Genomic DNA, 14652 nt, shown 5'->3' with positions numbered 1-14652 from the left:
AACAAGCCGGCAGCCCGCTCTCCATGGCGGTGCGGCACCTGGCCTATTCCGTTTACTCTGTCTTGGAGACCATCCACTCCTGCACGGCGAGCAGCCTCATTCTTTTGAATTGCTTTCGTGGTGTCGAAACTTGCACAGACCCTGCTCCGTGAGTATCCCTGCATTGTTCTCACCCACGTGCAAGTGTGTTTGAAAGGTAAAAACCTAGAGGTAGAATTGCCATCAAAAGGATGTTGCCGAGCTGCCCTGCACGGAGGCTGCACCCACATAGACGCCCCTGGCGGTGCCGGCACCGGCCGAGCATTCGCTCCTCACCAAGCCTATTGGTGATTTGAGTCTCCCCGTGGGCCAGCCCCTGCCCCCGGCTCGCCTTGAGCCTGGTTGCAGTGGGCATAGAAACCAAACTGCCAGGCCCCTCCCGGGTTCAGTTTGCATTTCTCTTGTTTTGAGCAAGGGTGTGTATTTTCTCTCTGATCCTTGTCGCCTTTCCGTAACTTGCGTTCCTCTTTGCCCGTCTCTCTATAGGCTCTTGTGTTGTTTGATGTGCAACAAGTGAAGCCTTTGGCTGTGCGTTTCAAGGAATTTTCCCAGTTTCTACTTCGTGGATTATAGTTTTAGTTTGTATGGTTTTTTTGCCATACAGAGTTGTTGTTTTTCGCCTTGTCTTTTTTTAATTTAGTAATCCTTGATGACTTCCTGGTTTTAATTCCCCATCCCTGACAGCAAAAGGCCAAAGGGCTACTGGGAGTTGTGGGTTTCTCTGCCTCCCTGCTGACCTCTACCTCCTGCCCTCCCCAGATACCATGGCCTGGGAGACCATCCTGATGGACACACTGGAGGACAATATTCCCCGGGCCCGAGCTGGCCACTGCGCTGTAGCAATCAACACCCGCCTGTACATTTGGAGTGGGCGCGATGGCTACCGAAAGGCCTGGAACAACCAGGTCTGCTGCAAGGACCTCTGGTACCTGGAAACAGGTAAGGCCACCACAGTGCAGCCCTGCCCACCCCTGAAGCTGCCACCTCCCCCCTTCTCACTAACTTGTGCTCTCTTACAGAAAAGCCACCACCCCCGGCCCGGGTACAGCTGGTGCGAGCCAACACCAACTCCCTGGAGGTGAGCTGGGGGGCAGTGGCAACAGCCGACAGTTACCTTCTGCAGCTCCAGAAATATGACATTCCTGCCACGGCTGCTACTGCCACCTCCCCCACACCCAATCCAGTCCCGTCTGTGCCTACCAACCCTCCCAAGAGCCCTGCCCCGGCAGCAGCCGCACCTGCCGTGCAGCCGCTGACCCAAGTAGGCATCACGCTCCTGCCCCAGGCTGCCGCCGCGCCCCCGACCACCACCACCATCCAGGTCTTGCCGACAGTGCCTGGCAGCTCGATTTCCGTGCCCACCGCAGCCAGGACTCAAGGTGAGCTGGGGGCCGGGCACTTGAGCGCAGGGGCTGGCCCGCCGGGAGCTTGCGTGTCTGAGTGAGGGCCTCTGAAAGACAGCACCCCTGGCAGCTGGGAGCAAAGGCTTATTCCTGGGGGTGGGGAGGGCCTCAGTCCCTCCCTTGAAGACTGTCACTGAGAGTATCTGGAAGGGCCAGACACGAAGCACAGGCAGGTCACAGAAGCAGCTCACATCTGCACGCTGAATGCAACAGAGGGGCTGGGGCTCTGCTGATGGTTGCCCTCTTCTCCCGCCAGGTGTCCCTGCTGTTCTCAAAGTGACTGGTCCTCAGGCTACCACAGGAACCCCATTAGTCACCATGCGACCTGCGAGCCAGGCTGGGAAAGCGCCCGTCACCGTGACCTCCCTACCTGCAGGCGTGCGAATGGTCGTGCCGACGCAGAGCGCCCAGGGGACGGTGAGGAGCTGTCCCTGGACTGGGCTGGGTGGGGCAGGACTTTCTCGTGGTTGATGGTGCCCTGACCAGGTTTGAATGTCACCCAGCTCTAGCACCATTCATCCTGGGCTTTTCTCAGCTGTAAATTACTAATAAGGCGATCTCTCGTTACTAAGTTAATGAGTTCATAAATTAACACTTCCAGAGGACCTCCCTGCTCTCTGATCCCAAGAGCATTTCAAACATCAACTTTCTAGTCCTGAAGCCTGAGGAGAGAATCTAGCCAGCTGGGGTTTGACTCAGGCCCATGAGGAGAGAGCTGCATCTGACTCCACGGTCTTTAGAAAAGACTCACGGCTGCTGGCAGACTCCTGCTGCTGGGTTGGCGCGCCTGATTGGGTGGTAGGAGTCCAGGTTGGAGCCAGTAGAGCAGGGCCTGGCAGTCCGAAAAGCTGAGAGATGCTGCTGTGAGGCACGCTGGACGGGAAGGAGGCTCTCAGAGCAAGGCTGAGCCTCTTGGCCGATTCTGGTGGAGTCCACAGAACAGGGAGCTGGGCGGCCTTCGTCCCAACGCTGCCCGCGGGCTCACATTCCCTGTGCCCACTGCAGGTGATCGGCAGCAGCCCGCAGATGAGTGGGATGGCTGCACTGGCGGCCGCAGCCGCCGCCACCCAAAAGATCCCTCCTTCTTCGGCGCCCACAGTGCTGAGTGTCCCAGCGGGCACCACCATCGTCAAAACTGTGGCTGTGACACCTGGCACTACCACTCTCCCAGCCACTGTGAAGGTGGCCTCCTCACCAGTCATGGTGAGCATCCCTTGGGCCTGGTTCTGAGCTGGCAGCCTTGGGGCTTCTGGGCACTGTGGTCAGACAGCGGTCACTCCTTCTGGGTTTTGAACCACCCCACAAAGGCCATCAGTCCATAATTGGTGCTTGCTGTGGGCTGTGGAATAAACTGTCACCGTTAGGGGTGTGCCAGACTCAGGCTAGACCTGTCGCTAGGTCCCTTCCCTTGCTTTGCTAGGAAAAAGTAAATCAAAGTGAGCTGTTCTTCAGTCTAGGAGGGGGAGGGGAGAGGAGGAGGAGAAAGGTAACTAGCCAGGCTAGAGCTGTGGGTCCACTGGGACATTCCCAGTGGAGGCACTCAGCCCTGCCCATCACTCGTTTCTGTCCCCTCCAGGTGAGCAACCCAGCCACTCGCATGCTGAAGACCGCAGCTGCCCAGGTGGGGACATCTGTCTCCTCCGCTGCCAACACGTCTACCCGCCCCATCATCACGGTGCACAAGTCGGGGACTGTGACAGTGGCCCAGCAAGCCCAGGTGGTGACCACGGTGGTGGGTGGGGTCACCAAGACCATCACCCTGGTGAAGAGCCCCATCTCCGTCCCAGGAGGCAGTGCTCTGGTGAGGGACGGGTGCCACCCTGCTGCATGTGACAGCTGCCAGGCTGTGGCACTGCCCTGGGCCCGTGCCAGGAGTGCCCTAGCCCAGGCCGTGCCCTTGATTGGTTTCTGGATCACTCCCTGCTGTGTTCTTTCCTTTTTAGATTTCCAACCTGGGCAAAGTGATGTCAGTGGTCCAGACTAAACCAGTGCAGACTTCGGCAGTCACAGGCCAGGCGTCTACGGGCCCGGTGACTCAGATCATCCAGGTGAGCTTGGGGGCCCCAGACTCTGTGACACAAGCAAGAGTGGGCGCTGGGCCACAGGTGGAACTTGCATCCCTGCCTAGAAAAGATCCCATGATCACATGTGGCACAGAAAGTCCTGCTGCTCGGGTTTGTCACCCGCAGTCTTCAGAATATTCCCTGAGATGCTTGAGCTACCGGTGGCGAGTAGCTGGACCAGATTTCCCGTCCTGGCAAAGATGCTGGTTTACCTCACCCTCCTTCACCTCGTCATTTCCCCTTGTAGACCAAAGGGCCCCTGCCAGCCGGGACCATTCTCAAGCTGGTGACCTCAGCAGATGGCAAGCCCACTACCATCATCACTACCACGCAGGCCAGTGGGGCCGGTACTAAACCCACCATCCTGGGCATCAGCAGTGTGTCCCCCAGCACTACGAAGCCTGGCACAACGACCATCATCAAGACTATCCCCATGTCGGCCATCATCACGCAGGCGGGCGCCACAGGTAGGGACCTCCCCCACTGCGCCAGTGAGGAAGTGTGTTGGGCTAAAGCCAGATAGGTGGATGGAGGCCGGGCTACAATGTGCTCTTGCTTTCTGTTCTCTTTCTCCCTCCTCCCTACTCACTCTGGCTTTTATCGAAGATTTGTCGGCAGGTGGCAGGGGTGAGGCTGTGATTGTACTTGTTGCATTTTAATCAAGGGGCAGCAGGGGTGACTACTTAAAAGGGGGCCTAAGGGAAACGAGCCATGGGAGCTAGCGCAGAGTGGAGCTCCGGAGGCAGCAGGCCTGAAGCCAGCTGCCCCCTGTCTCCCATCCAGGTGTGACCAGCAGCCCTGGCATCAAGTCCCCCATCACCATCATCACCACCAAGGTTATGACTTCAGGGACTGGAGCGCCTGCCAAAATCATCACTGCTGTCCCCAAAATTGCAACTGGCCATGGGCAGCAAGGAGTGACCCAGGTGAGGCAGATCTGGCCCTCTCCTCACCCCAGTGTCCAGTCCAGGACCCCAGCAGGCCACACGTGTCCTCCTGAGGGGCCTGGGATGGGGCAGGACAGGATCCGGCCAGCCTGTGAGTGACAGGGGCACTTTCCTCTGGTGTTCTAGGTGGTGCTAAAGGGGGCCCCTGGACAGCCAGGTACCATCCTCCGCACTGTGCCCATGGGGGGCGTTCGTCTGGTCACCCCCGTCACTGTCTCCGCCGTCAAACCGGCTGTTACCACATTGGTTGTGAAGGGTACCACAGGTGTGTAGCCCACAGGCTGGGTGCCAGTCTGCATAGTGTTCCCAGGACCACCTCCCTGTAGGAGGGCTGGGGGAGGATGCAGGTACTCTCTCTCTGGAGCTTGCTGGTCCTGTTGGGTGCACTTCAGAGTTCCCATTGCCCCCAGCCCCACCCAGGGAGAAAAGCTCCTGGAAAGGAGGCACCAACAACAGGCTTCACCCATCTCTGCCTCCCTCCCTGCTTTTAGGTGTCACAACGTTAGGCACGGTGACAGGCACCGTTTCCACCAGCCTTGCTGGAGCTGGGGGCCACAGCACCAGCGCCTCCCTGGCCACACCTATCACCACCTTGGGCACTATCGCCACCCTCTCAAGCCAGGTGATCAACCCCACTGCCATCACTGTGTCAGCCGCGCAGACCACGCTGACGGCGGCCAGCGGGCTCACCACCCCCACCATCACCATGCAGGTAGGGTGGCCGGGAGACCGTGAGGGTGTGTGGTTGCATGTCAGGGACACTACAGAAAGCATGTGAGCCCCAACCTGACTGTTCTAGTCTCCGTCTTGGGACCATCCTTGCCAGGCTTCCTGCTGCTGCTGCAGGCAGCCAGCTCCTCTTCTTCCTTCATGCGTGTAGAACCCGTGGGACAGTGTCCCTGTTTGTTACAGAATCATGATTCTTTATCACTGCCTAATAGTCCGTCACTTGGAGACATCACGTTTTTCCCATTTCCAGTTTCTGAATACTAGGGTCTTTCTCTCATGGTGTTATAGTGGGTGTGAGAATTCACCTTCATGTGCATATAGCATTTTTCTTCTCTTCATGCATCTTAAGCTGAATTCCTGGAAATGGTGATGCATCTCTTGCTGGCCTCTGTTCAGGCAGGGCCCGTGACCAAGGGTGCGCCCCAGCCAGGCCCCGCCCCTGCCCCACCCCCACAGCCCCTTCCCAGTCCCTGGGGCCCTTGAGGCCAAGCAGTACCTCTTCCCTGGTCTCTGAGTGAGGCACTGTCTTGCGGTCAGAGGGCAAGCAGGTCCTGGCTTTGCCAGGGCTATTGCTTTAGGAGCCAGGTCGGTAATATCAGCCAGGGTGGGTGACACTGCAGGATGGTGGGAGGGACAGGCAGGCAGAAGTTGCATGCTAACTCTTCCCGTCTGGTATCTCCCCCAGCCTGTCTCCCAGCCTACCCAGGTGACTCTGATCACAGCACCCAGTGGGGTTGAGGCCCAGCCTGTGCATGACCTCCCTGTGTCCATCCTGGCCTCGCCTACTACAGAACAGCCCACGGCTACAGTTACCATTGCTGACTCAGGCCAGGGTGATGTGCAGCCTGGCACCGTGACGCTGGTGTGCTCCAACCCGCCGTGCGAGACCCATGAGACGGGCACTACCAACACAGCCACCACCACTGTTGTGGCTAACCTCGGGGGGCACTCCCAGCCCGCCCAGGTGCAGTTTGTCTGTGACAGACAAGAGGCAGCTGCTTCTCTCGTGACCTCACCAGTGGGGCAGCAGAATGGCAGCGTGGTTCGCGTCTGCTCGAACCCGCCGTGCGAGACCCATGAGACAGGCACCACCAGCACCGCCACCACCGCCACCTCCAACATGGCGGGGCAGCACGGCTGCTCGAACCCGCCTTGCGAGACCCACGAGACAGGCACCACCAGCACCGCCACCACCGCCATGTCAACCATCGGCACCGTCCAGCAGCGAGATGCCCGGCACGCCTATGTGGCCAGCACTGCTCCTGCTGTGGTCCGGGTCAGCCTGGCTGCTGGGGCGTCACAGGGAGCCCAGGGTTCTGTCAAGCCCTCGTGCCAAACCTGCCAGACCAGCGCAACCAGCACCACCATGACTGTGATGGCCACCAGTGCCCCGCTCCTTGGGCCAAGCCTGGTGCTGGAGGCTGGCGGCCACAGCACCACTTTTGTGCAGTTGGCCCCTGTGAGCAGCCAAGTCAGGCCCAGCGGCCTTGGCGGCAAGGACAGCCCCATAGCTGGCCTAGGTCAGCTGGTGTCTGCAGGGCACCAGCTGGAGGCACATCACACCCACACAACCAACACACCCACCACAGCCCGCTCCACCATGGGTGCCGCAGAGCTCGGTGAGGCACAGGGAACCCTCATACCTGCGTACGAGAGCTCATCTGGTGCCGCTGTGACTGTGACAGCCCTGGAGGCATTGCTGTGCCCTTCGGCCACCGTGGTCCAAGTCTGCTCCAACCCACCATGTGAGACCCATGAGACGGGCACCACCAACACAGCCACTACCTCGAGCGCAGGCAGTGCCCAGCGGGTCTGCTCCAATCCGCCATGCGAGACCCACGAGACGGGCACCACCCATACACCTACCACCGCCACCTCCAGCGGGGCTGCGGGCCAGCCTGAGGGTGGGCAGCAGCCCCCTGCTGGCCACCCCTGTGAGACACACCAGACCACTTCCACTGGTACCACCATGTCGGTCAGCGTAGGAGCCCTGCTCCCTGCCACCACTCCCTCCCCCAGGACCCTGGAGTCCACCTTGGAGGTGGCAGCACCACCCACGGTTACCCCCCAGGCCGGCGTTTCGTTACTGGCTCCTTTCCCGACACAGAGGGTGTGCTCCAATCCCCCCTGTGAGACACACGAGACAGGCACCACGCACACGGCCACCACTGTCACCTCCAACATGAGCTCAAACCAAGGTGAGTGAAGGCGGCCGGCCTGGCATTTCTGCTCCCTCAGAGCCCAAGGCTCAAAGGATAAGGGAAGTGGTGGCTGAAAGGTCTGTCTAGCCAGAGGCCAACAGGTACATTCCGGGGAGCTCAGTTTACGTGGCGGGGGTGGGGCACGGGTCCTCCAAGCAGCTGTGTCTCATGGTGGCAAAGCCATGCGGAGGGAGGCTCTAGGGCTCCTGCCACCCAGCCTCCTCCCTAGGTTCCTCCAGGCCGAGTGCCTCTCACCTCACTCTGCTTCCTCCCCACAGATCCCCCACCAGCTACCAGCGACCAGGGAGAGGTGGAGAGCACCCAGAGTGACAGTGTGAACCTCACCAGCTCCAGTGCCATCACGACCACTGTGTCTTCCACGCTAACGCGGGCTGTGACCACTGTGACACAGTCCACGCCGGTCCCTGGCCCCTCGGTGCCGGTAAGAGCCCTGGCTGGGTCCCCTCTTGCCTCCCTGTTGCCCACTGTGCCTTTGGCCGTGCTATTCTGGAGTCAGACACCAGGTGTCACTCTTGTACCAGGCACTGTGCAGTTCCTGGTCCCTTCTCCAGACCATAAAAGGGCAGCTTGGTGCATGACAAGGCAGGAGGCAGGAGTCCCCCATCCTCTGGAGTCTCACAGGCACTTTCATTTCCGTAGCTGTTTCCCACAGCCTGTCATTTCACTGTAGCCTATGAGAGTGACACAGTGGGAGTCTGAGTGCCACTTTGGCTAGACCAGGAGGCCTCTCTGAGGGCAGGTTGAAGTGACCAGCAGGTCTCGAAGGTCTCGCCGCCTCCTGCCGCCCCCTCCCCATTTCACGGGGTTGCGCTGGCCTGTTGAGAATGAAAATCCAGGCCCACAGGGAAAGATGAAGGCTGCCTGGTTCTGGCCTCTCTCTCCTCCCCTCTGACGGGGGCTTCTCTCCCTTTCTAGAAGATCTCATCAATGACTGAGACTACCCCAGGGGCTCTGACCACCGAAGTCCCCATTCCGGCCACGATAACAGTGACCATAGCCAACACAGAAACTTCTGACATGCCCTTCTCTGCTGTTGACATCCTGCAGCCCCCAGAGGAACTCCAGGCCTCACCAGGGCCTCGCCAGCAGCTGCCGCCACGGCAACTCCTGCAGCCCGCCTCCACACCCCTGATGGGGGAGTCCACCGAGGTCCTGTCAGCCTCCCAGACCCCTGAGCTCCAGGCCGCCGTGGATCTGAGCAGTACAGGGGACTCATCTTCAGGCCAGGAGCCTGCCAGTTCAGCTGTGGTAGCCACTGTGGTGGTCCAGCCACCCCCGCCCACACAGTCTGAAGTAGACCAGTTGTCACTTCCCCAAGAGCTGATGGCTGAGGCCCAGGCGGGCACCACCACCCTCATGGTAACAGGGCTCACCCCTGAGGAGTTGGCAGTGACTGCTGCTGCTGAAGCAGCTGCCCAGGCCGCAGCCACAGAGGAAGCCCAGGCCCTGGCCATCCAGGCAGTGCTCCAGGCCGCCCAGCAGGCTGTCATGGGTAGGTGCTGGGGCAGGGTGGCTCTCCACGCTATCTTCAGTTGAGGCCAGACAGGGGCCCTGAGGGGAAGATGGCCCCCTCAGGAGGAGCAAGGACATGGGATTCTGGAGTGTCCCTGTTGATGGTCCTGGCTGTAGGGCTGCAGTGATGGGCAGCTCGAGAAGAGGAGGCTCACTTCCTGCCAGGGTGGCATGAGTCAGAGGTGAAGGGGAGGATGGCCACATCGGACAGGCTGGACTTGGCACCCAGGAAGGAGGCAGGGCCCCTTGGTTGGGGAAGGGGAGGGTAGAGGTGAGCCAGGAAACAAGGTCCGGGGGACAGGTTCTAAGGGTCTTTGTCTATTGGGACTGCCCATAGTGCTCAAGTGGAGAGACCAGGCTGGGAGGGGAGTGACAGTGGGAAGCCAGGGACAGGCTCCTCCTGGCTGGCGTTCCTGTTGAGTAGTGTTTTTCTCCACCCTGGAGCAGGCACTGGAGAACCCATGGACACGTCCGAGGCAGCAGCAGCCGTGACACAGGCAGAGCTGGGCCACTTGTCAGCCGAGGGCCAGGAGGGCCAGGCCACCACCATCCCCATCGTGCTGACACAGCAGGAGCTGGCTGCCCTGGTGCAGCAGCAGCAGCAGCTGCAGGAGGCGCAGGCCCAGCAGCAGCACCATCACCTCCCCACCGAGGCCCTGGCCCCTGCCGACAGCCTCAATGACCCGACTATTGAGAGCAACTGCCTCAACGAGCTGGCCGGGGCTGTTCCCAGCACTGTGGCCCTGCTACCCTCCACAGCCACTGAGAGTAAGTTCTTGCAGCACCCGCTCCGGGGTGGGCCCCCCTGTGCAGAGGTGGGGAGTGTGGTCTGGCCCAAGGGAGGAGCTCCCACACAGAAACCAGGTCTCTGGGGCCTTTCCCATTGACGCCCTCTTTCCTCCCAGGCCTGGCCCCTTCCAACACATTTGTGGCTCCCCAGCCAGTCGTGGTAGCCAGCCCTGCGAAGCTGCAGGCTGCAGCTACCCTCACTGAAGTGGCTAACGGCATCGAGTCCCTGGGCGTGGTAAGTCTGGTGTGACAGGGATTTAGGGAGCACTGCCTCTGGGTTCTGAGGGCTGAGGGCCTGATCTCTTCTCCCCTTTCTATCTTCCAGAAGCCGGACCTACCACCTCCACCCAGCAAAGCCCCTGTGAAGAAGGAGAATCAGTGGTTTGATGTGGGGGTCATTAAGGGCACCAACGTAATGGTGACACACTATTTCCTTCCACCAGATGATGCTGTCCCATCTGATGTAAGTGTCCCTAGGAGCTGACGCCCTCGGGTGGGTGGATCCTGGCCATGAGGCAGGTACCGGGGCTTTCAGGGACTTCTGAAGCTCCCCAGAGGTGGCATCTTGGGGCCGGCCCAAGGACAGCCAGGTGCAGAGCCTTCCCCACACACTGCCTCGTCCTGCACCCCTTGAAGCACCAGAGAAGCCCAGTCTGTCTACCTCGCCATGTCCTCCCTTGTCACGAAGGGGCTGCCATTGCTGCCCTCTTCCCCCCTCCCCCCACTCCTCTCTCACATGGACCTCCATCATGCCCCAGGTGGAAAACTGCTCTATGGGCCCCAAAGCCATACCCCATCCAGAGCTGCCATCTCGACGGTGAGGTTCATGTCACTTTTTTCTCTCTCTCCCTGTTCTTTCTGTCTTTTTCCCCAGGATGACTCGGGCACTGTCCCAGACTATAACCAGCTAAAGAAGCAGGAGCTGCAGCCGGGCACAGCCTATAAGTTTCGTGTTGCCGGGATCAATGCCTGTGGCCGAGGGCCCTTCAGCGAGATCTCAGCCTTTAAGACGTGTCTGCCTGGTTTCCCAGGGGCCCCCTGTGCTATTAAAATCAGCAAAGTGAGTCTTTCTGTGGTGTGGCTCTCTGTCCCCGGCTGGTTCCCTGCTCACCTGGAGCATAGCAGGCCTTGGCTGAGGCCATACACACGCAAGTCCCTTCTATGCTGGGGCAGGTGGGGGTGACCCAAGAGGGGCCCCAAGATGTAGGCAGAGTCAGCCAGGTCTGGAGTGAAGCCTGTCACCAGTTGCCAGGGTGACAAGAGCAAGTTCCTTCCTTCTCTTGGCCTCAGTCTCCCTCTCTGTAACATGACAGCTGATGTTCAGCAAGTGTCCACTACATGCCACATTCAACATGTTCTTTTATCCAATCCTTGAAACATCCTGAGGAGGTATGGAACCTGTTGTTAGCTCCATGCTCCTGATGAGCAAACTAAGGCACCAAGAGGCTAAGTGACAAGTCATAGATTAGGGGCAGAGCAAGTATAGGCAGGCTGTGTTCCGAGTGGGGCAGATGAGGCCATCTCTTTGGAGCTTCTTGAACTCTGCTGTAAAATAGCACTGTGTCAGGAAGAGGGGTGAAGTATGAGCAGTCAGTTCTGGAAGCTGCAAGGCATTCTAGCTCGTCTATTCACAGATAGGCAGAGTGGGATAAAGTCCCACAGGCCGAAGACAGCATCACTTGACCTTTTCCCCGTTGCTTCTAGAGTCCGGATGGTGCTCACCTCACCTGGGAGCCGCCCTCTGTGACCTCGGGCAAGATCATTGAGTACTCCGTGTACCTGGCCATACAGAGCTCACAGGCCGGTGGTGAGCCCAAGAGCTCCACCCCGGCTCAGCTGGCCTTCATGCGGGTGTACTGCGGGCCCAGCCCGTCCTGCCTCGTGCAGTCCTCCAGCCTCTCCAACGCCCACATCGACTACACCACCAAGCCTGCCATCATATTCCGCATTGCTGCCCGCAACGAGAAGGGCTACGGCCCAGCCACCCAAGTGAGGTGGTTGCAAGGTAGGTGTCATTTGTTGGGCTCCTTGGGCAGCCTCTGGGTGGGAGCTGAGGAGTGGACACCCCTGGTTGAGTATCAGGTGGGGCAGAGTGGCCCAGCTTCAAGCTGGACTTTGGAGCTTTATAATCTGGGGCGCCTGATGGCCTAGGGTGCTACGGAGGTGTCTTGCAGGGGTACCTCGCCTCATCTGGGGGTACAGGGAAAGCTTCCCAGGGGCGTTTGAGGTAGATGGGTGGGGAGAATGGCAAGAATGTGAAGTAGGAGGCACCAGGGGAGGCTAGAGCCCAGTGGGCAAGGCACGGGGTGGGGAGCAGAGGCCCAGGCTGCAGGTTGTATGCCAACTCCCACGAGGCTGACCAGGGAGGACAGTGAGGGCCTCTAACCTGAGTTCAGGGCAACCCTTGGGGGTGGCACACAGGTGGCCAGAACCATGGGGAGCATGCCTACGGGAGGGGTTGTCACGCTCTGGAGGTCAGCTGGCTGTGCTGAGGGGAAGGGGATTGCAGATACTTCCTTTGCTCTTGCTCTCTTGGCCCATGTGCTGCTGTGGGACTGGAGTCCTGCTGTCCACCTTGCTCAGCTGCTCACCGCTCCCTCTTCCCTTTCAGAAACCAGTAAAGACAGCTCTGGCGCCAAACCGGCCAGCAAGCGGCCCATGTCCTCTCCGGAAATGTAAGCAGGAAGCCCCTTTCAGAAACCTTCTGAGGCTGGGGGTGGGCAGCTTCTGGGAGGAAGGAACAGTGGGAATACTAGGGCTCCACTTCTCCTTAAATGATTTGGGAGGGGGCTCAACTGGGTGTGAAGCCCCTCTAGGTACCAGGCAGAGACTTGTCAGGACCCATGCTAACACTGTCTTTACCTTTTCCTTCCATTTTCCAAGGAAATCCGCTCCAAAGAAATCTAAGGCAGACGGTCAGTGAGAGGCAACTGCCCCGCGCCTGGATGCTTCTCCAGACACCCCTTCTGCTTCAGGAACGCCACCTGCCAGGGCCCGCCCGTCCCACCCACTCGGCGCTCACACTTCACCCTCACGAGCCACTGGCCGCCATTCATTCTCTCCCTCTCTGTTTTTAAAATTATCTCAAGAAAGCACATTTTACCATTGCTGTTGGGGGGAAGTGGAAGGCAGAGCTGGAAGAGCAGTGAGCAAGTGAGAGCAATGCGCCTTCCTCCCCCACCCGCCCCTCCCCCGCCAGCGCCTTCCCCTGAGAGCTGAGCAAGCCCAGAGAATTCAGAGGCCCTCAAGGGAGAGAACTAGAAACCTAAAAGGAAGGAGACGGCATAGAAGGAAGGAGACGGAATGCATGCACCCCCAAAACCTGCACACCTCTTGCTGTTTGTCACCCTTGGCTCGAGGGGGCAGCCAAGGGCTGGGGGGTGCAGGCATGGAAGCTGAGGAAAGGCGCCGCCCACTCATGCCCCTGCCCCGCCTGCTGCCACAGGCTTTGTGGGGCACCCCAAGCTGGGTGTCTGGCTGGTTGTATTTTATTTTGTTACCTTCGCATTTTCTGCCACCTAACGGCGGCCCCCCTTTGGCTTACCCAACCCTGTCTTTGCCGGCGATCCCACAGGAAGCTTACACGTTTTCTCAGAGGCCTTCGTACTCCCACCTCTTCTCGCCTTCCCTCTTCTTTCCCATTTAAAAAAAGAGAAGAAAGAAAGAAAAAGAAAAGGGGCGAAGAAGGAGCCCCATGGTGGCCTGAGCAGTGTTCTGTGAAAACCTCCCAACTCCCAGTGGGGCCTAGAGTAGCCCCCGAGCCTGGCCTCGGCCCCCCCCGGGTCGGGCTGGGGCCACATCGCCAACTGCTGCATTGGTTGTATTGTTTTCAGTTGAAATTGATGAAGTTAACATTTTTATTGTAATTTTAGCCTTAGTGTGTGGGGTTTTGTCCCTTTTTTGTTGTTGTTAGCTGTGTACAGAATGTGTATCTTTTTTTTTTTTTTTTTTTACTTTTTTCTCCTTGGCTAAGCCTTGGCAGGGATCTTTCTGGAGGAAAAGCCCTGGGAGCAGCTGGGGCAGGAGAGGCGGGGAATCTCCCCTGTAGGCCTTGTGTTTGCTGCCCAGCCCGATTTCCTCTTGCTGGCCCCTGCCCTCTGGGACAAGGGAGGGTGAGCAGTCAGACCTCACTCACATGGTCTCCACACCTATAGGATCGAGCTTGAGAGTCTGCTGGAGCCTGCAGTCGGTCAGGTTTCTGAGGATGGCTGGGGGTTGGGAGCAGCTGCGTGCCATCCTCCTGATCCTGGGTTCCCAGTGCCCTCCAGCACCCCCAGGCTCCCTCCTGGGCACAGCTGGCTTAGAGTGTCTGACTCCTCCACTGCTGCTTCCTGCGGCCGCCACCTCCAGGCAAAGTTGTGAGGAAAGGGGGTTGGGGGAAGTGGGGCTCAGGCAGCCTGGGAAGGAGCCAGCCAAGAGCACTAGCCACCAGCTCTATGAATCTGCAGCGCTGTCCCCAGGCTGAGCCCATCCTCCTAGGGCCAGACTTGGGCTTGGGGCTCTGCTTGGAGTGGCTAATGAGACAGCTTTCTGCCCCACACCCCAGCTTTAGGCAACCAGCAGGGCTGCAAGCAGGTTACAGAAGGATTTAAAAGGAGCAGCCAATCTTTTCAGACCCCACCCTGGAGACAGCTGTGGCCTGGGGCCTCCACAGACACCCCCGCCCCCAACACCACCACCACCACCACCAGCCAGTGGCCTCTGGGCCCCTGGTTTGTTGTATTCTAGTAGATTTCGCTGTGGAAAACGTCCCGTTTAGTCACCTTGGAGCCCACTCGCCTGGTCCCATTGTTGACCCCGGTCCCTTCCCCTGAGTGCCCTTTGATTTCTCGGTTCTGAGAACAGTACACCCGTCATCTATTGTAGAGTAACCCCGTGACTCAATATTACCATAGTGCGATGTTGTTTTGTGCTATTTTGAACAATTAAAAGACTTTTTTTGAAATAA

The 14652-nt window shown here is 59.1% G+C and overlaps 1 protein-coding gene across 8 annotated transcripts in view; it reads left to right on the top strand.

The window, feature by feature from the left end:
- HCFC1 (host cell factor C1) overlaps window positions 1–14652 on the top strand; it is a 26021-nt gene extending 11369 nt beyond the window's left edge. For 3 of the 8 annotated variants that reach the window (XM_070604900.1, XM_070604906.1, XM_070604907.1), the window contains 20 exons: window positions 799–978; window positions 1059–1418; window positions 1699–1859; window positions 2448–2645; window positions 3019–3243; window positions 3386–3490; window positions 3753–3972; window positions 4289–4431; window positions 4579–4717; window positions 4944–5164; window positions 5867–7379; window positions 7661–7824; window positions 8319–8895; window positions 9360–9683; window positions 9821–9939; window positions 10030–10167; window positions 10579–10764; window positions 11409–11709; window positions 12316–12379; window positions 12588–14652. In XM_070604900.1, the coding sequence (XP_070461001.1) occupies window positions 799–978; window positions 1059–1418; window positions 1699–1859; window positions 2448–2645; window positions 3019–3243; window positions 3386–3490; window positions 3753–3972; window positions 4289–4431; window positions 4579–4717; window positions 4944–5164; window positions 5867–7379; window positions 7661–7824; window positions 8319–8895; window positions 9360–9683; window positions 9821–9939; window positions 10030–10167; window positions 10579–10764; window positions 11409–11709; window positions 12316–12379; window positions 12588–12627 (5378 nt within the window). In that variant the 3' untranslated portion in view covers window positions 12628–14652. The remainder of the gene's footprint in view (window positions 1–798; window positions 979–1058; window positions 1419–1698; window positions 1860–2447; window positions 2646–3018; window positions 3244–3385; window positions 3491–3752; window positions 3973–4288; window positions 4432–4578; window positions 4718–4943; window positions 5165–5866; window positions 7380–7660; window positions 7825–8318; window positions 8896–9359; window positions 9684–9820; window positions 9940–10029; window positions 10168–10578; window positions 10765–11408; window positions 11710–12315; window positions 12380–12587) is intronic. The other 5 variants (XM_070604905.1, XM_070604904.1, XM_070604903.1 and 2 more) reach the window with 5 other exon arrangements.

Source organism: Equus przewalskii, chromosome X, assembly GCF_037783145.1.
Source record: "Equus przewalskii isolate Varuska chromosome X, EquPr2, whole genome shotgun sequence".
Lineage (NCBI taxonomy): Eukaryota > Metazoa > Chordata > Mammalia > Perissodactyla > Equidae > Equus > Equus przewalskii.
The sequence above is the reverse complement of the archived record's forward strand: the minus strand, read 5'-3'. Positions and strand labels throughout refer to the sequence as shown.